The 20746-nt window shown below is 37.6% G+C and overlaps 1 protein-coding gene across 2 annotated transcripts in view; it reads left to right on the top strand.

Moving 5' to 3' along the window:
• The window catches only part of TENM1 (teneurin transmembrane protein 1), an 862693-nt gene that overhangs the window by 546146 nt on the left and 295801 nt on the right, over positions 1 to 20746 (top strand). For both annotated transcript variants that reach the window (XM_070462280.1, XM_070462279.1), the window contains one exon: positions 8749 to 8901. In XM_070462280.1, the coding sequence (XP_070318381.1) occupies positions 8749 to 8901 (153 nt within the window). The remainder of the gene's footprint in view (positions 1 to 8748; positions 8902 to 20746) is intronic.

Here is a 20746-nt window from a genome sequence, read left to right as displayed (position 1 = left end):
AGAGAGGCCTGGCGTGCTGCAGTCCATGGGGTCGCAAAGAGTCGGACATGACTGAGCGACTGAACTGAACTGATGTGGTAGTGAGCTGTGGGGAAGGGGAAGCATTCTGTGATCCTATAATTAGGTCTCAGTCTTTAGTGAGCTTTTCCTCTGGACTGTGAACTTCACACTGATTTCTGAGTTATTTTTTTTTCCTCCCCCATCAGGTGAAGCAGATGGCTAGATTAGATTGGAGTTGGGAATAGGCACATCTCAAAGACATTGTGAGTTTGGTTCCAGACCACTGCAATAGGGTGAATATTTTCATTAAAAAGTCACATGAATTTTTTGGCTTCTCAGTGCATACAAAAGTTATGTTGATAACATAATGTTTTATATTAATTATACAATAGCATTTGGTCTAAAAGAAACAATTTACATACCTTAATTGAGAAATACTTCATTGCTAGAACCATCATCTGATCCTTCAGCAAGTCATAATCTTTTTGACTGATGAATGGTCTTGCCTCCTCGTTGACAGCTACTGACTGATTAGGGTGGTGGCAACTAGGTAGTGGTAGGGGTGGCTGTGGCAGTTTCTTAAAATAAGTCAACAATAAAGTTTGCTTCAGGGAGTAACTCTTCCTTTCACAAATGGTTTGGCGGCAGCATGCAATGCTGTTTGATAGCATTTTACCCACAGTAGAACTTCTTTCAAAATTGGAGTCAATCCTCTCAAATACCTGCCACTGCTTTATCAACTAAGTTTATGTAATATTCTAAGTCCTTTGTTGTCATTTCAACAATCTTCACAGCATCTTCACCAGGAGTAGATTCCATCTCAAGAAACCACTTTCTTTGCTCATCCATAAGAAGCAATGTCTCTTCTTTTAAAGTATTAGCTTAAAATTTCAGCAATTCATTCACATCTTCAGGCTCCACTTACGATTCTAGTTCTCTCTATATTTCTACCTTTATATTTCTGCAGTTACTTCCTCTACTGAAGTCCTGAACCCTTCAAAGTCACCCAAGAGGGTTGGAATCAACTTTTTCCAAACTCCTGTTCATGTTGACATTTTGACTTCCTCCCATGAACCACAAATGTTCTTAATGGCATCTAGAATCCTTTCCAGAAGGTTTTTAATTTAATTTGCCTAGATTCATCAGAGGAACCTCTATCTATAGCAGCTGTAGCTTTATGAAGTGTATTTCTTAAATAATGAGACTTGAAAGTTGAAATGACTCCTTGATCCATGGGTTGCAGAATGGATGTTGTGTTAGCAGGCATGAAAACAACATTAATCTCATTGTACATCTCCATCAGAGCTCTTGGGTGACCAGGTGCATTGTCAATGAGCAGTAATATTTTGAAAGGAATCTTTTTGTTTTAGCAGTAGTGCTCAACAGTGGGCTTAAAGTATTCAGTAAAACATGTTGTAAACAGATGTGCTGTCATCCAGGCTTTGCTGTTCCATTTATAGAGCATAGCCTGGGTCAATTTAGCATAATTCTTAAGTGCCCCAGGATTTTCAGAGTGGTAAATGAGCACTGGCTTCAACTGAAAGTCACCAGCTGCATTAACCCTAACAAGAGAGTCAGCCTGTCCTTTGAAGTTTTGAAACCAGGCATTGACCTTCTTCCAACAGAAAGCCACTTCATCTACTTCGAAAGTCTGTTGTTTAATATGTAGGCAGCTCAATAATTATCTTAACTAAGTTCTTCTGGATAACTTGCTGTAGCTTGTACATCAGCACTTGCTGCCTCACCTTGCACTTTTAAGTGATGGAGACGACTTCTTGCCTTAAACTTCATGAACCAACGTCTGCTGGCTTCAAACTTTTCTTCTGCAACTTCCTCACTGCTCTCAGCCATCACAGAATGAAAGGGGAGTCCTTTCTGTGAATGAGGCTTTGGTTTAAGGGAATGTTGTGGCTGGTTTGATCTTCTCCAGACCACTAAAACTTTCTACAAATCAGCAATAAGGCAGTTCTACTTCCTTATGTGTTCACTGAAGTAGCACTTGTCATTTCCTTCAAGACCTTTTCCTTTGCATTCACAGCTTGTTTAACTGGCATAAGAGGCCTGTCTCAGCTTTCAACATGCCATCCTTGCTAACCTTCAGCATTTCTAGCTTTGGTTTAAAGTGTGACTCTTCCTTTCACTTGAACACCCAGAGTCCACTGTAGGGTTAACTGGTCCAGTTTCAACATTGCTGTGTCTCAGGGAATAGGAAGGCTGGAGGAGAGCAAGAGAGATGGGGGAATGGCCAGTAGAACAGTCAGAACACACACAGCATTTGTCAATGAAGTTTGCTATCTCATATGGGCATGGTTCATGGCATTCCAAAGCAGTTAAGGTAGTAACATCAAAGATCACTGACCACAGATCACCATAACAAATATAATAATAATAATGAAAAAGTTTGAAATATTGTGAGAATTACCAAAATGTGACACAGAGACACAAAGTGAGCAAATGCTGTTGGAAAAATGGTGCTGATAGACTTGCTTGACACAGGGTTGCCACAAACCTTCAATTCTTAAAAATCATAATATCTGTGAAGCACAATAAAGCAAAATGCAGTTAAGGAATGTAGGCCTGTATGTGATTATTTCTTTAAGGCAGATTCCTACAAGTAGAATTCCTTGGTCAAGGAACATTCCCAGTATAAATTTTGGTAGACAATCAATAGCGATCGCAAAAGTGCTTTCCAAAAGCAATTTACCACTTTATAGACCTATCAGCAGTGTATAAGCAAGAGTACTTCTTGACTCCCAGGTGCCAAGTTAGGGACCAGGGACAAAAAGGTGAAGAAGACATGGTACCTGTCCTTTCAGTGCTTAAAATTATGAGGCATTCATATAAGTAGATATCCTCAATATAGCATGGTAAGTTCTGTGACACAGTTCGGAAAGAGAAAGACCATACCGCTTTGTGAAATGCCCTAGATAGTCAAGATCAACACTGTCCAACAGAAATACAACCCAAACCACATATAGAGTTTTAAATTTGATAATTGCCACATTAAAAATGTGATAAGGAACTGGTGGAGTTAATTTAAATAAATTTTGATGTAATCAAATATATATCTAAAATATTAACATTTCAGCATGTAATCAATACAAAAATTATTAATTGGATAATTTACATTATCTCCTTTATATTAAGTCTTTGACTCTGACTAATCATATTTCAAATGCTTGGTAGACAAGTGTTGCCACGTTGTGGCTACCCTATTAGGGTACAGACCTAGGTCATTCAGCATGCATTTCCTATATCTACTTCTAAAGCATTTCTGCAGTCTCTCCCTTATAGGTGTATATTTGCCTATCAAAGGGGATTGGAATGGGGAAGTATTATTAATTATAAACATTACTAGATATCATTAGTCTTAATTATGAGAAAAAAAGGCCAACATCCTAACACAGAGTGCAGAGAAATAACTGCAGAGAGACTTGGAGGTTTCAGCCTATAGAAATATGCAAAAAGTGCTTCTTATGAAGTCAGCCTGCCTTGAGAGCCAAGATGCTTGATTGAGTTTGACAATTGGGGACAGCGAGATACTCCATTTGTTACCTTAACTTTGTAATAAATTTATAATTTCAGAGCATAGCTTTTTGCAATTGGATAAAACAAGAAGGATAAGAATTATAAAATCTACAGGACTCAGCACACGGAGCATTTGTGAGGAGAGCATTAGGAACTGCCATTCTTAATCAACTGAAAAGACATTACTCCTAGAATATCTGAATAGGCAGACACATTCTGTCCAGACATTGAATTTCAGGGCAGTGCAAGTATTGGAATGGTACTTCTTGAGAGATCTGGGTAGTGTCCAACTCTACTCATTGAGTTTGTATATTTTTATATATTTTATATATGTCTTTAGGAAAAAGAATTTTTACTTTGAAGTCAGGAGTCATTGTATTAGATCTACTGTAACCAGTAGTGCTCATTTATAGGTAAATGTTCTGGCATTGTGTGATTTCGTTTTATTACTTTCTATACCACTCTAATGGCAGAAAGTGAAGAGGAACTAAAGAGCCTCTTGATGAGGGTGAAGGAGGAGAGTGAAAAAGCCAGCTTAAAACTAAATATTAAAAAAAAAAAACTAAGATCATGGCATCTGGTCCCATCACTTCATGGCAAATAGAAGGGGAAAAGGTGGAAACAGTGACAGATTTCCTCTTCTTGGGCTCTAAACTCACTGCAGATGGTGACTGCAGCCATGAAATTAGAAGACGATTGCTTCTTGGCAGGAAAGCTATGACAAACCTAGACAGTGTGTTAAAAAGCAAAGACATCACTTTGCCGACAAAGGTCTGTATAGTCAAGGCTATGGTCTTTCCAGTAGTCACATGTACAGTTGTGAGAGCTGGACCATAAAGAAGGCAGAGAGTGCTGAAGAATTGATGCTTTTGAACTGTGGTGCTGGAGAAGACTCTTGAGAGTCCCTTGGACAGCAAGGAGATCAAATCAGTCAATCTTAAAGGAAATCAACCCTGAATACTCATTGGAAGGACTGATGCTGAAGCTGATGCTCCAATACTTTGGCCACCTGATGAGAAGAGCCAACTCATTGGAAAAGACCCTGATGCTGGGAAAGATTGAGGGAAAGAGAAGGAGGCGACAGAGGATGAGATGGTTGGATGAAATCACATCAATGTGATGTGAAGTCACATCAATGGATGTGAGTTTGAGCAAACTCCAGGAGATAGTGATGAACAGGGAAGTCTGGCATGCTGCAGTCCATAGGGTTGTGAAGAGTGACTTGGCAACTAAACAACAATAACTTGTAGTTTATTGGTGATCAGTTTGTGAAGTAGACTAGAGCACAGAGATAAGAGGATCATGGTTCCAATCCTGTTTTTGAGTTTTCCTACCACTCTTCTCTTTCCTGACTGAGCTCTGGTCACACTTAACTCCTTAGTGTTCTTCACATAGTTCATATAAAGCTTCAAGGCTTTCTGTAATTCCTTTTCCTTCTTCCTTGGAGGTTTTTAAACTAGATATTCATATGGGCTCACTTCATTCAAATCTTGGTTCAAATATTACGTACTCCAAGAGGTTTTTCCTGACTACTCTAATTTTTTTTCCCTTTATAGCACTTGTTACTGATGGGTATTATTTTACTCATCAATTATTTTACATCATCAATTATTTACTCATTATTTACTCATGGGAGGGTAGAGCTTTTGTTTTTTTATTCACTACTATAAATAGAAAAACAGTGCCTGGCACAAACTAGGCATTCAAGAAGTACTTGTTGAATTAATATGTGAATATAACTTAACACTGCCCTATTTGTTCACTACTGGTTGTACCCTTCTAACCAGTGGGCTCATAATGTTTATACTTGGGTTTAGGGAACATGCTTAAAGTGTGGCTATAAATATGTAACATAGATCTGGATGGTGATCCACTAGAAGCTAAGAACTATGTATCTTCCTCATTGGGTGTCCAAGGCTGATATGCAACCAATATGCTCAACAGGCTATGTTGGTTGTTTATATCCAACATCCATATTTGTCAGCCAATACCTTTGCAGTCATGACTGTTTATTACCTTTTCCTGTATTCCCAACATTCTCCATGTACCCAGCATATGCTTTGAAAATACTGTTGAATGAATCAGTAAGTACATCCCCATAATAGAAGTACTGCCATATCTTTCCCGTGGGTGTGTTGGTATATCCTGAAGTTCAATATAATTTTATACATTTGTCTTAGTGTTAAAAAAATTATTATTTCTAACAGAACTCAAACACTAGAGTTGCTTAGTTACCCCAATCTACCCTGCACATAAATGCTGTCTTTGATTTCTTTTCACGTCTCAGTATGTTGAAGTTCAGTTTGGAGGAGAGAAAAAACCCATAGCCTTGCCATGGTACCCATAGTCTGTAGCAAGTCACTTTCATTAGGTATTCATGCAAATGTACATTACTAAGTAACAACTTGTTACCTAGAAAAGATACAACTAAACTAAAAAAAGAATTATAAAGTTTTACCACCCTCAAAGAGTATTTGACTAATTGTGCCTACCTCTTTATCTGTCTTGATTGGCTAGAAGCAGTCCATTTCATTTATGATGAAAAATTAAAGCTTATTTTGTTATTTTGAAATGATTCTCAGCACATGTATTTTCTCTCTCATTAAGTGCCCTCATGTCTGACCCTTTGCGACCCCATGGACTGTACAGTCTGTGGAATTCTCCAGGCCAGAATACTGGAGTGTGTAGCCTTTCCCTTCTCCAGGGGATCTTCCCAACCCAGGGATCAAACCCAGGTCTCCCACAAGGGAAGCCCCCTTCAAGAAACCAGCTTACCTTAAATAAAGTATATAAAATAGCCCTTGATCTTCAAACTGAAAACTACTATGCCTTTTGTTCTTTATGGCCCATCTGATTTCAAAAAAAATATCTGAACCAAGAAAGTCAAACACATTTTCAATGTAACTTCTAATATCCATCATATTCAAATTACTTGGGGACTGAGTAGACTGAATTTTCTATAAAGCTGGTGAATACCTTTAATTGGAGCGGGTATGTTAAACCAACTGTACTTTCAGCAAGGAAATCTCAGGGATGTCCTAATAGAGCTCTATTAGCATGCCATCCTGTACCTTATTCAGAACCAGTATCATCTGAGTTTCAGTTGTTTCCAATAATTGCAAGAGAAATTCATCAGACAGTACTGGCCTTAATCCAAATAAAAGGGTAGAAACCAATTAAATGCTTAAAAGTTTTAAGGATAAATTAGAAGGTAGGTGTTAGAAATCTCTTTGGCTCAACTCAAAGCGGATGAATGATTTTTAAATAGGCTATCTGGCTAGCTTTCCTGTTCTTGGTTGTTAATTCATATGCTATATATTTGTGTTAGACATATAAATTAGCCCCTATCAGCCCGCCTAGTAACAAAAAGGAAAATATGAGATGGCTTATGAACAGATAAACGTTTTTTTCCCTTTTGGTTGACGTTGAAAATTACAGTGAGAAAACAAAGGATTACCCCACCTTCTGTCCTAGGCACTATTTTCTCCTAACATTCTCTTCACTCAGTAATCTCAATCATCCTCACTTCAACTATTGCTTATGTGCATATTTGATTCTGCAGTCTTTTCCTAGCCTTTATGTTTCTCCAGAATTTCAAACCCTTGTGTCTGACATGACTTTCTAGATAACCCTTCAGTCCCTGGAACCTGGCATCTCCAAATGTGAATTCATTATATTCCTCCTGGGGTTTCCCAGGTGGCACTAGTAGTAAAGAACCTGCCTGCCAATGCAGGAGACATAAGAGATGTGGGTTTGATCCCTGGGTCAGGAAGATCCCCTGGAGGAGGGCATGGCAACCCACTCCACTATTCTTGCCTGGAGAATCCCATGGACAGAGGAACCTGGCGGGCTACAGTCCATAGGGTTGCAAAGAGTCGGACATGACTGAAGCAACTTAGCATGCATGCACACATATTCCTCCATCATGCCTCCCTTCCCCAGACCACCTAGTAAGCATTTAAGAAACACATATCCGGTACCAACTATTTGTAGCTAGTACTAAGCTAAGTGTGAGATCCCTCACTCTGTTAATGGTTCCACCATGCTTTCAGTTATCAGGCTCAAAACCTTAATCATTTTGGTTTCCGTCACTCTTTCCTATGCCCATCCCCAGCACACCTACACATGTGCACATTAGTGCAAGCACACACCCACTCACTCATACACAGAGCTTGTTGCCAAATCCTGAGATGATGTTTATGCAATTTCTCCTTAAAGAATCACCTTCTTTGCATTCTCACAGCCACCACCCTAAATGAGGCACTCATCATTTTTCACCCACATTATTACAATGCCATGCCAATTTGTGTTCTTGCCAGAACTTTAGGCCTCTAATCCATCCTTCTCCACATTACTATTGGATTTATCATTCTACAAAGGGTGCTCTGATGATATCATTTATTTGCCTAGAAACCATCAGTGCTCCTCATTGCTATTAAATTAATCTTCCTAAAGAAAACTGATCCTATTACTCATCTATTCAGAAAATGGCAGTGCCTCCCAGTTGCCCAGTAAATTGAATCCAAATAGCTAAGGGTGGCATTCAATGTCCTCTACAATATGGCCCTTATCTACTGTTCTGGCCTTAATTTCCACTAACTTCTGTACATAGTTAAACTTCAATCAACTGCAACAACTTCCTTTGCCTCAAATACATCCTGTGCTTTACAAAGTCATATTTTGTTCAGCCTGCCCCCTCACCCCACCCATTCCTGACACCTGCCCTACATATCCTTCAAAGTCTATCTCAAATCCTACTTCCTTCATAAAACCATCCCTGATCAACCAAGCCAATTTTACTCTATTGTTCCTTTAAAATATTTCTTTTAAAACAAAAATTTCTTTTTTTCCCCCAGATGGCAAACATCACACATGTTCATTGTAAAAAATATAGACAATACAGAAATCATAAAGATGAAAATTAAACTCCTCCAGAATCCCCCCATACTGTTAATATGTTGCAGTATATCCTCTCAACCCTTTCTCCAGACAGCAACATATGTACACACACACACACACACACACATACACACACACACACGATATAGATCATGCTATTCATACTGTTTAGTAGCCTGATGTTTTTCATTTGATGCATCATAAATATTTCCCATGCCATTACATAGTCTTCTGCAACATGATTTAATAACCACTTAATCTTGTATTATTTATAATATCATCAGTTATTTAATTAATCTTCTATGGCTTGTTTTCTTGCAGCAGTACATTTGTTCGGCCTGACTTGGCAGTTGCAACCCGCTGAAGGACAGCTCTATGAAAATGGAGTTAGCAAGGGGAACAGAGGGACCGAATCCATGGATACCACTTACTCTCCAATTGGAGGAAAAGTTTCCGATAAATCAGAGAAAAAAGGTACCGATCAAAATATTGATTGATTATTGATTACTTTTTTTCTATTTTGATCATTAGCACCAAATCTGGGATGGTTTCATTTCACATTAAATTTCATGATCACTCAAAAGAAATACTCTACGTGTACAGAATAAATATATGTAAATGTCTTGTGAAAAGAGATTCTCTATTGCCTTGAGTATAAACCAATTAAACTTTTCAAATATATTGGCAATTTTCAAAATAGATAAATATTTACAGGATGGAGGTTTCAATACAATGGAAATTGCATTTTACATATAGCTACCCTGAAGCAACGTGGAATTTTGATTAAGTTCTCTGTGTTCAAGCTGAGCATTTGTATATAACATTTTACAAAGGGTATATGGAAATTTCTTCTGTTTATAATAAGAAAATGCCTTCTATGTGTGATACAAGGGTGAATGTTTATGTCAATGTGGGGGAATATGAATTGTTTCCTCATTGGGAAACATGAATTCTTCCTAGTTGGGGAAAAGAAAAAAGCACTTTGAGCATAGAATTGTTAAATTTAACCAACCTAAGTTTGAACTACCTGACTTATTTACAATAAATATCACAGTACCAGCAGTCTGAACATCTTATTTCATGCTAAATTATCTTAGTCTTACAATTCAAATATTGGAAATTTATATTGTGATTTCTCTTGATTTGTCTTGATATAAGATACAGTATAGAAGAGCCATGTAAAATATCAGTACAGCAGTTCCAAAAGTAAAAGTTGCAAACAAAATGTATAACCACTACGACCCTAAAAATATTTTTAGATCAAATATAAACAAATGAATAAATGAATGACTCAAACCCTACCCTTAAGAAGCTTATAATTTTTAGGGGTGGAAAATCAGTTTTGGTTCACTAGTTGAAAATAGATTTTTATAGTTATTCTGATTACTATGCTTGTGTTTTTAGTTCCTTTCTTGGAGTTATTTTGGGGTCTTGTTTTATTTTTCTTTGCTTTTGAAAAAGGAACTTTGCCTTGGTCTATGCTTCAGTTAAAAATTAATGGTTAAGGTTCAGAAAAACATTATGGTTTATTCTAGTTTTCAATTCACAATGCAGTTTGCTTTATGTCCTTCCTTAGAATTACTGTTTCTAGCCTGAGCTGACCTTTCCCAGCAATTTCATTGTTGCTGCTGAGAGGGGTTGAGGGTAGTACAGAGGTCACAGTAGGCAGAGGAAAGGGTCTGAATACACTTGAGCTTGGATATTTTCTCCCTTACTTTCTCTCCTACTATTTATTTCATTCCTTTCGATCTGCAAATGCAAGAGCCACCACTTGGCATCATATGCCTAGGTTTTGCCAGGTACACTGAAATCATGAATTATCTGTTTGGTTAAAAATAACAGGTTATCGCATAGCTGTCATCAAAGGATATTCATTTTTTTATTCTAATTCAGGTTTCTATAGTCCTCTCCAAAAAAATAGTTTGACGATGATGATGATGACTAAATTGTATTAAATAATTACCATGTGCCAAAAATTATTCCAGACACTTAATATGTAGGGCTTCCCTGATAGCTCAGTTGGTAAAGAATCTGTCTACAATGCAGGAGACCCTGGTTCGATTCCTGGGTCAGGAAGATCCACTGCAGAAGGGATAGGCTACCCACTCCAGTATTCTTGGGTTTCTCTTATGGCTCAGCTGGTAAAGAATCGCCCGCAATGCAGGAGAGCTGGGTTCGATTCCTGGGTTGGGACGATCCCCTGGAGAAGGGAATAGCTACCCACTCCAGTATTCTGGCCTGGAGAATTCCATGGACTGTGTAGTCCATGGGGTCACAAAGAGTCAGACACGACTGAGCGACTTTCACTTAACATATATTATATCATGAAAGTAACACTGTGGTCCCCATTTCCCAAATGAGAAATTTAAGCACAGAGAGTTTAAGTAATTTTCCCAAGGTAACAAAGCTAGAAATTGGTGGTCTGATTGCAGAGATCTGTCTCTTAACTTTTGCATTCTACTGAAATTCACACATGAAATGTAAATAAAAATCACAAAAAACATTTCACACACTGAAAGCAGAACCTCAGTGTCTATTCATGATATATTTTAGATAAATTCTGTATGCATGTCCAACTCTTTGTGACCCTATGGACAAACTCTGTATACCTCTATTTTAATGTATTGTGACAAGTTTCATAAATGAAAAATGTTTTTAAGTTTACGCTCAGTTACAACAAGAAACAGGCCAAAGCAATTTCAATTTAATACTTATTAAGAAAAATCATTAAAGGTTGATGCCATATATCCCAAGTTATTTTCTTAAACTGACTTTTTATGAAAGTCTAAACAAAACCTTAATAAGAACTGCACATCATAGTCCTGCTCTATTAGGTCTTTACTGCATATAACTTACCAAGTAAAAACATAGTGCCTCTTTTATAATGTCATGTGTATACTAAACCAATCCTTGCAGAAGATGTAATATACTGTAAGGGTATTTTCAAATGGTCAGTGTATCCGTTTACAATTTTCTAGACATCACACAAGCCCATAAATACAGTTCTAAAAACATGTCTTAATATAAACTTGAAAACCAGATCATTCTTTTTACATTGTTTTCTTTACTCTCCTAGAGAATTGGACAATATAGCATTGTAGTTAAGAGCCTGGACTCTGGAGTCAGATTTGGCTTTGAATACTGACTGATTTTGTCATTTACTGGCTCTCTAACCTCAGGCAATTAAGTAACACAGTCTTGCTGAACCAGGGTTTCCCAGGTGGCACTAGTGGTAAAGAACCTGCCTGCCAACGCAGGAGACATAGAGACTCAGGTTCAGTCCTGGGTCAGGAAGATCCCCTGGAGAAGGGCATGGCAACCCACTCCAGTATTCTTGCCTGGAGAAGTCCATGGACAGAGGAGCCTGGCGTGCTACAGTCCATAGGGTCTCAAGGAGTCAGACATGACTGAAGCACTTAGAATGCACACATGCCTTGCTGAACCAGTATCCTCATCTGCAACGTAAGGGTGATAATAATAGTAACTGTCTCACATAGTGGTTTAAGAGTAAGTGAGACAATGGATGAAAAGCATATAGCACAGTGTTAAGTATATTTTTTAATTTAGAAAAATAATTATTATAGGGTCAAATGATTGGAAAGTTACCTTGAGTTTATTGGCATCCTACTATCTACTACAGATCCTGCTTTCAAACTGACATCAACTTTTTCATTTCAGATGATGTCCTCCTTAGCGTTTAGATGTTTTCTCTCTTTAAAGTTTGATCTCTCTTTACTTACCAATTTAGCATCTATTATTTTTAAATTATCATCATCTTCATCATCAAAGGCATGGATAAATAGAATGGCACTTTAAAAATAATCAAATTCTACTGGAATTGGTCCCCCATTAACAGTAGCTGTGTGTATCTGCTTCTCATTAGGAGATGAAAGAATTTTCTTACCACTTAGTTTTCAAAATGGAAAAAAAAAAGAATATTTGATTATAGACATTTAGTGTGCTAGAATTTTCTTTTTGAAATTTATTTGAATAATTTAAATTTAATTTCAAAAAGAAGACATAAGTCATAACCACATGTTGGAATCTACCAGAAAAATCAGTTATCCATTGTTCAGTAATGTAGTATTGAAAGTATTGTTCTAAAACAGGCCCTACTACCTTAGAAGCTGACAAACTAGTCATAACTCATTCTCTTTAGCTCATAAATATTATGTAACAACTGGTTTAAACAAAGAAGGGGATATAAACAAATGAAAGACTTGTTCCCAGACCTGAGTCATGTAATGTCCATAAACTGAACTACGAATAACTGCAGTGTAATTTATCAACAGATACAGAATGTTAAAATCTTAAAGATTATCAAATCCAACGTCTTTATTTAAAGATGAAGAAACTGATGTCCAGAAGGGTCGAGAACACACAGAGAGAACTGGGACTAGAACCAAGGACACCTGGTTCTACCTCTTTTGTTTTTTCATCTGTTATTGTAATAATGTGACACAAACAAAACATATAAATTGCTAAAGAGGTTTTCTAAGGGGGTATCAAAGACAAAACTGAGCCAACAAGAAAAGCTATTTTATTCAGGCCATAGCTATAGACAGAACACCCCAGATTCAAAGATCAGAGTGTGTGGGCCAGGTGGTTTTGCCCAAGACTTATAGGAGGAATACGTGATTTACATGATTGTTTTGTGCTCAGGAAATCTCCATCACTCAGATGAACAGGAAATATTTTCTGTGTCTATCTAGTTGAAGAGAAACAAATAGTCCTAATCTCAGCTAATTATTTATGAGAGAGAATGGGAAATTGGAGAATCTGTATCTGGCCTTTCAGCACAATTCTGTGGGAGTCCTGAGAAAAAAAGGACAGAGAATTTTAATCTAATAAGTCATAGGCAAAGAGGTTTTCAACTTGGTTATTTCTGTTTATTTGTTTTGTGGTAAGCCACTTCCTAAAGCATAAAAGGGTGGAAGGACGTCTGAAAGCCAAAGCTTGGGGGGTCCCTTAATCAGCTCTGTACTCCAGGAACATAAGGCTGAGGTAAATCCAGCATTGTCAGTAGCAATTTGAATGTGGAGAAAGTTTATTGGGTAGATGAGGGGACTGAATTCCTGTGGGTTGGATGCCCAAATAGAGCACCAGGAATGACAAGGGTGGGTGGAGAGACCAAAAACTAAAGGACAGTAAGCGAAAGTTGCTCAGTCGTGTCCGGTTCTCTGCAACCCCATGGATGGTACAGTCCATGGAATTCTCCAGGCCAGAATACTGGAGTGGGTAGCCATTCCCTTCTCCAGGGATCTTCCCAATCCAGGGATCGAACCCAGGTCTCCTGCATTGCAAGCAGATTCTTTACCAGCTGAGCCACCAGGAAAGTCCAAAGGAAAATAAAGACAGCCCTTGTCTCCTTTACAATTTTTGCAAAAGGCTGGCCTTAGGGAGAAGTGACATTTCCTTTATGTTCATCCTACAAAACCTACCTCTGCAAAGTTGAAGAAAAAGAACTAAGATATTTTCTAGTCAACATCTGCTGACTGTACAACCATGTAAACAATGTATCAGTTCAGTTCAGTCGCCCAGTCATGTCCGACCCCATGAATCGCAGCACGCCAGGCCTCCCTGTCCATCACCAACTCCCGGAGTTTACTCAAACTCATGTCCATCGAGTCGGTGATGCCATCCAGTCATCTCATCCTCTGTCATCCCCTTCTCCTCCTGCCCCCAATCCCTCCCAGCATCAGGGTCTTTTCCAATGAGTCAGCTCTTCACATCAGGTGGCCAAAGTATTGGAGTTTCAGCTTCAGCATCAGTCCTTCCAATGAATACCCAGGACTGATCTCCTTTAGGATGGACTGGTTGGATCTCCTTGCAGTCCAAGGGACTCTCAAGAGTCTTCTCCAACACCACAGTTCAAAAGCATCAATTCTTCAGCGCTCAGCTTTCTTTATAGTCCAACTCTCACATCCATACATGACCACTGGAAAAACCATAGCCTTGACTAGACGGACCTTTGTTGGCAAAGTAATGTCTCTGCTTTTCAATATGCTGTCTAGGTTGGTCATAACTTTCCTTCCAAGAGAGTAAGCGTCTTTTAATTTCATGGCTGCATTCACCATCTGCAGTGATTTTGGAGCCCAGAAAAATAAAGTCTGACACTGTTTCCACTATTTCCCCATCTATTTGCCATGAAGTGATGGGACCAGATGCCATGATCTTAGTTTTCTGAAAGTTGAGCTTTAAGCCAACTTTTTCACTCTCCTCTTTCACTTTCATCAAGAGGCTCTTTAGTTCTTCTTCACTTTCTGCCATAAGGATGGTGTCATCTGCATATCTGAGGTTACTGATATTTCTCCTGGCAATCTTGATTCCAGCTTGTGCTTCCTCCAGCCCAGCATTTCTCATGATGTACTCTGCATAGAAGTTAAATAAGCAGGGTGACAATATACAGCCTTGATGTACTCCTTTTCCTATTTGGAACCAGTCTGTTGTTCCATGTCCAGTTCTAACTGTTGCTTCCTGACCTGCATACAGGTTTCTCAAGAGGCAGGTCAGGTGGTCTGGTATTCCCATCTCTTTCAGAATCTTCCACAGTTTATTGTGATCCACACAGTCTAAGGCTTTGGCGTAGTCAATAAAGCAGAAATAGATGTTTTTCTGGAACTCTCTTGCTTTTTCAATGACCCAGCGGATGTTGGCAATTTGATCTCTGGTTCCTCTGCCTTTTCTAAAACCAGCTTGAACATCTGGAAGTTCACGGTTCACGTACTGCTGAAGCCTGGCTTGGAGAATTTTGAGCATTACTTTACTAGCGTGTGAGATGAGTGTAATTGTGCGGTAGTTTGAGCATTCTTTGGCATTGCCTTTCTTTGGGATTGGAATGAAAACTGACCTTTTCCAGTCCTGTGGCCACTGCTGAGTTTTCCAAATACGCTGACATACTGAGGGTAGCACTTTCACAGCAGCATCTTTCAGGATTTAAAATAGCTCAACTGGAATCCCATCACCTGCACTAACTTTGTTCGTAGTGATGCTTTCTAAGGCCCACCTGACTTCACAATGTATAGCTGATTAATATGACACAGTTTACAGCCTGTCTTGAAGATACTTCAGCCAAGACTAAACTGTGACTGTAGCTTCACCTCTCTAGGCTCCAATTTCTCCTCTGGAAAAAGAAAAGGGAGTTGGCTTTGCAGGGGAGGAAAAATAATTTTCCCTCTACCCTTCTAGGTTCTTGGATGAGACCCCCTTGTAATAAAAAGAAAGATAAACAGGAGAAAAACAAGCAAGTTAAATAACATGTATTCCTCCTGTATTCATGGGAGATACCCAGGAAAACTGAGCAACTCTCCAAAATGACCTAAGTCATGTGAAGACAAAACATGTAAGGGGAGTCAGTCAAGGGAGGGTATTAGGAAAAGCACAGTAAATAGTATAGTTTATGCAGATTTAAGTCATTTCCTTCTCTGATCAGAGCTTCTAAAGATTTAGACTTACCCTTCTCTTCCTGGTAGAGAGAATGAGTGCTTGTGTGGTCAATCGCTCAGTCTTGTCCAACTCTTTGCAACCCCATGGACTGTAAGCCCACCAGGCTCTTCTGTCCATGGGATTCTCCAGGCAAGAATACTGGTGTGGGTTGCCATGCCCTTCTCCAGGGGATCTTCCTGACCTGGAAGTGAACCCGGGTCTCTGTCGTCTCCTACATTTGTAGGCGGGTTCTTTGCCACTGAGCTATCTGGGAAGCCCAGAGAGGGGGAGATACCCATACAAATGGAGATTGCCCTTAGAAGTCTTGCAAAGGATAACTTTTAACTTGTCATTTTTAACTTGCTAAAGGGTCTCTTATAAAAGGGTAAGTCCTACTCACTTGTCAGATCTTTTCCTATGTCTGCTGTTTCTCAAGAATAATCAACTCACGATGATCCTTATGCCAAAGAGGAATATTTTGGGGTGGCAAATTCTGTTCCCCTTCAGCTCGTAAACCTTTTGGTGGGGGAGGGGTCATGGGAAGTGGAATACTGTTTGCAAATAAAATCTTACCTGACAATTAGAAATAGATAAGGCTTTTATCTGTTATGTATTTCCAATTGCCAGGTAAGATTTCATTGTCAGTTGGACAAGCTTGTCTCTAAGGTCCATTCTAGCTGTTTACGAGTCAGTGAATTCAAATTATGCAATAAATGAGGAACAATTAGCCATCCCAAGTAAAACTTGACCTATATTTTGCAAAAGAGCATCTACTCCTGGAAAGTGGTTAAAGTGTGTGTCTATAAAATTTGTAAACCACGTTTTTCCATTTAAAGTACTTGCAAAGAATTCTGTTGTAATTCAAATAGTTAATTCCCAGTTTTCTGCATTATAAGTTTCAGTTTTTGACATGTATGTTAACAATAATCATCTGCACTTAGAAAGCATTTACAATTTCAAAATATTTTAATGTCTTTTATCCTCATAACAGTTTTATGAGGTAGCAGCTATTGTTACCCTTGTTTTATAGTTGAAAAGGAAAGTGCAAGAAGGTTAAGTGACTTGCTTTGCATAGTAGACGTAACTACAGGCAGAACTGAGTTTAGAATCCAATGTCTTTACTGTTATCTCAGCACCCTTCTTTGGGTCTTTTTTTTTTTTTTTAATTTTTTTCTCTGTTATCTCAGCATCCTTCTTTGAGTCTTTTCTTTCTATATAATGTTCTTTTTTCAAGGCCAGTTGTTTAAGTAACAGCTGTCCTGATTAAAGATCTCAGTGCTAAGAGTGGTATCCTTTCCCTAAGAGCACTTTTTTTTTTTTTGCCATTTTCTGCACTGTATTTTTTATCTTATTTTATTCTTGTAATTCCTTTTAAACCTTTTATTCTCCTACTACATGTATTGTCATGTCTTCCCCATGTGAATAGTCGTCCATAGTTATCCATTTTCTAGTCCCACAACCAATATAAAAAGTCACCATATCCACCATGTTTTATCAGTTTTCTCTTGCTTTATCCTTAACGTCTATTTTCCAAAACATTCTAGCTGCCATCATTACTTAATTTCAGACTTAATCTTCTTACCTGTCTCCATAGTGTTCTGCATTTTTAAAAAAATTTTATTGAAGTATAGTTGATTTACAGCATTAAATAGTTGTGTGCAGCATGGTGGTGGTTTATCGTTAAGTCATGTCTGACTCTTGCAACCCCATAGACTGTAGCCCACCAGGATCCTCTGTCCATGGGATTTCCCAGGCAAGAATACTGGAGTGGATTGCCATTTACAGCATAGTGATTCAGTATTTTTACAGACTATACTTCAGTATAACTTATTATAATGGCTATAATTCTCTTTGCTATACAATATATATTGTTGCTTATCTATTTAATCTTTTAACCCCATATTTCTAATTTGTTACTTCCCTTTCCACACTGGTAACCATTAGTTTGTTTTTTGTATCTGTGAATCCGCTTCTGTTTTCCATATGTATTCATTTGTATTGTTTTTTAGATTCCATATATAAATTACATCATACAAGTATTTGTCTTTCTCTGTCTGACTTATTTCACTAAGCATAATATTCTCTAGGTCCATCCATGTTGCTGCAAACAGTGGCAATCATTTTATTCTTTTTATGGCTGAGTAATATTCCATTGTATGTGTGTGTGTATATATATATACACACACACACAGTGGAATATATGTGTATATACCACATCTGAAGCCAATCATCTGTTGATGGGCAGTAGGGCTCCTTCCATTTCTTGATCATTGTAAGTAAAGATGCTGTAAACATTGGGGTGCATGTAACTTTTCATTTTTTCCATTTATATACCCAGGAGTTGGATAGCTGGATCATATGATAGTTTAATATTTTTTTTTGAGGCAACACCATACTATTTTCCACAGTGTGTGCACCAATTTACATTTCCACCAACAGTGTACAAGGATCCCTTCACTCCACATTCATTCTAGCATTTGTTATTTGTAGACTTTTTGATGATAGCCATTCTGATAGTTGTGAGGTTATATCTCATTTTTGTTTGATTTGCATTTCCCTAATAATTAGCAGTGTTGAGCATCTTTTCATGTGCCTGTTAGCCATCTGTACATCTCCTTTGGAGAAATGTCTGTTTAAGTCTTCTGTCCATTTTTTGATTGGGTTGTTAATTTTTTTGTATTGATTATAAGAGCTCTTTGTATATTTTAGGATATTAACTCCTTGTTGGTCATATTGTTTGCAAATATTTTCTTCCTTTAAGTAGGCAGATATTTCATTTAGTCACTGATTTCCCTCACTATGAAAAAGCTTTTAAATTTGATTAGGTCCAATTTGTTTATTTTTGCTTTTATTTCTTTTGCCTTAGGAGACAAATCCAAAAAAAATATTGCTGTGATTTATATCAAAGAGTGTTCTGCCTATGTTTTCTTCTAGGAGTTTTATGGTTTCAGGTCTTACATTTAGGTCTTTAATCCATTTTGAGTTTATTTTTGTATATAGTGTGAGGAAATGTTTTGACCTCATTGATTTGCATGTATCTGTTTAGTTTTCCCAATAGCACTTGTTGAAGAGTCTGTCTTTTCTCCATTGTATATTTTTGCCTTCTTTGTCATAGATTAGGTGACCATAGGTGCATGAATTTATCTCTGGGTTTTCTATCTTGTTCCATTGATCTGTATGTCTGTTTTAGTGCCAGTACTATGCATTTTGATTACTGTAGCTTTATATTATAGTATGAACTCTGGGAACATGATATCTCTAGCTTTGTTTATTCTGAAGATTGCTTTGGCAATTCAGGGTTTTTTTTGTGGTTCCATATGAATTTTGGAATTATTGTTCTAGTTCTGTGAAAAATGTCATGGGTATTTTGATAGGGATTGCATTAAATCTGTAGATTGCTTTGGGTAGTATGGCCATTTTAACAATATTAATTCTTCCAATCCAAGAGCATGGGATATCTTTCCATTTCTTTGTATCATCTTCAGTTTCTTTCATCAGTGTTTTATAGTTTTCAGAGTATAGGTCTTTCACCTCCTTGGTTAAGTTTATTCTTAGATATTTTATTCTTTCTCTTTCTGATAATTATTAATGTATAGAAAAGCAACCAATTTCTGTACATTAGTCTTGTATCCTGCAACTTTGTGGAGTTCATTTGTTAGTTCTAGTAGTTTGGGGATGAAGACTTGAGGGTTTTCTATATGAAGCATCATGTCATCTGCAAATAGTGACAGTTTTACTTCTTCCTTTCCAATTTGGATGCCTTTTATTTCTTTTCATATCTGATTGCTGTGGCTAGGACTTCCAATACAATGTTAAATAGAAGTGGACATCCTTGTCTTGTTCCTGAATTTAGAGGAAAAGCTTTCTTTTTCACCATTGAGTATGATGTTAGCTGTGGTGTGTGTCATAAATGGTCTTTATTATGTTGAGATATGTTCCCTCTACCCACTTTAATGAGAGTTTGTGTCACTGATGGATGTTAAATTTTTGTCAAATGCCTTTTCTATGTCTATTGAGATGATCATGTGGCTTCTATTTCCATTCCTCCTTTTGTTTATGTTGTGTATCACATTGATTGATTTGTGAATTCTGAAGCATCCTTGTATCCTTGGAATAATTCCAGCTTGGTCATGGTATCTCATTCTTTCTGTGTATTGTTGGATTCGGTTTGCTAATATTTTATTGAGGAATTTTGCATGTATATTTCATCAAACACATTGGCCTGTAATTTTCTTCTTTTCAGTTGTGCCTTTGTCTGATTTTGGTATCGGGGTAATGGTGGCCTCGAATGAATTTGGGGATGTTCCATCCTCTTCAACTTTTTAGGATAGTTGGAGGATAGGTATTAGTTCTTCTTTATATGTTTGGTAGAATTCCCCTGTGAAGCTGTCTGGTCCTGGACTTTTGTTTGCTGGGAGTTTTGTAATTACACCTTCATTTTTACTACTAGTGGTCACTCTGGTCATATTGTCTGTTTCTTCTTGATTCGGTCTTGGCAGATTGTATCTTTTAAGAAATGTGTCTATTTCTTATAGGTTGTCCAATTTGTTGGCATACAGAAGGGTTTTGTTTATTTTTAAAAAAAAATCTAATCAACCATCCTGTCTTTTGATTGGAGCATTTAGTCCATTGATATTTAAAGTAATTATTGATAGGTATGTACTTATTGCCATTTTATTACTTGTTTTCCATCGATTCTAAATGATAATCTTGCTGGGTAAAGTATACTAGGTTGCAGGTTTTTCCCTTCTAGGACTTTGAAAATATTATGCTACTCCATCTGGCCTGCACAGTTTCTATGGAGAGATCCACTGATAGCATTATGGAAATTCTCTTGTATATGGCTCTGTTTTTTCTCTCCTGCTTTAGAATTCTCTCATTATCTTTAACTTCT

This window comes from Odocoileus virginianus, unplaced genomic scaffold (genome assembly GCF_023699985.2).
Source record: "Odocoileus virginianus isolate 20LAN1187 ecotype Illinois unplaced genomic scaffold, Ovbor_1.2 Unplaced_Scaffold_2, whole genome shotgun sequence".
Classification (NCBI taxonomy): Eukaryota; Metazoa; Chordata; class Mammalia; order Artiodactyla; family Cervidae; genus Odocoileus; species Odocoileus virginianus.
Note: the sequence above shows the minus strand (reverse complement) of the source record. Positions and strands in the feature narration are given on the sequence as shown.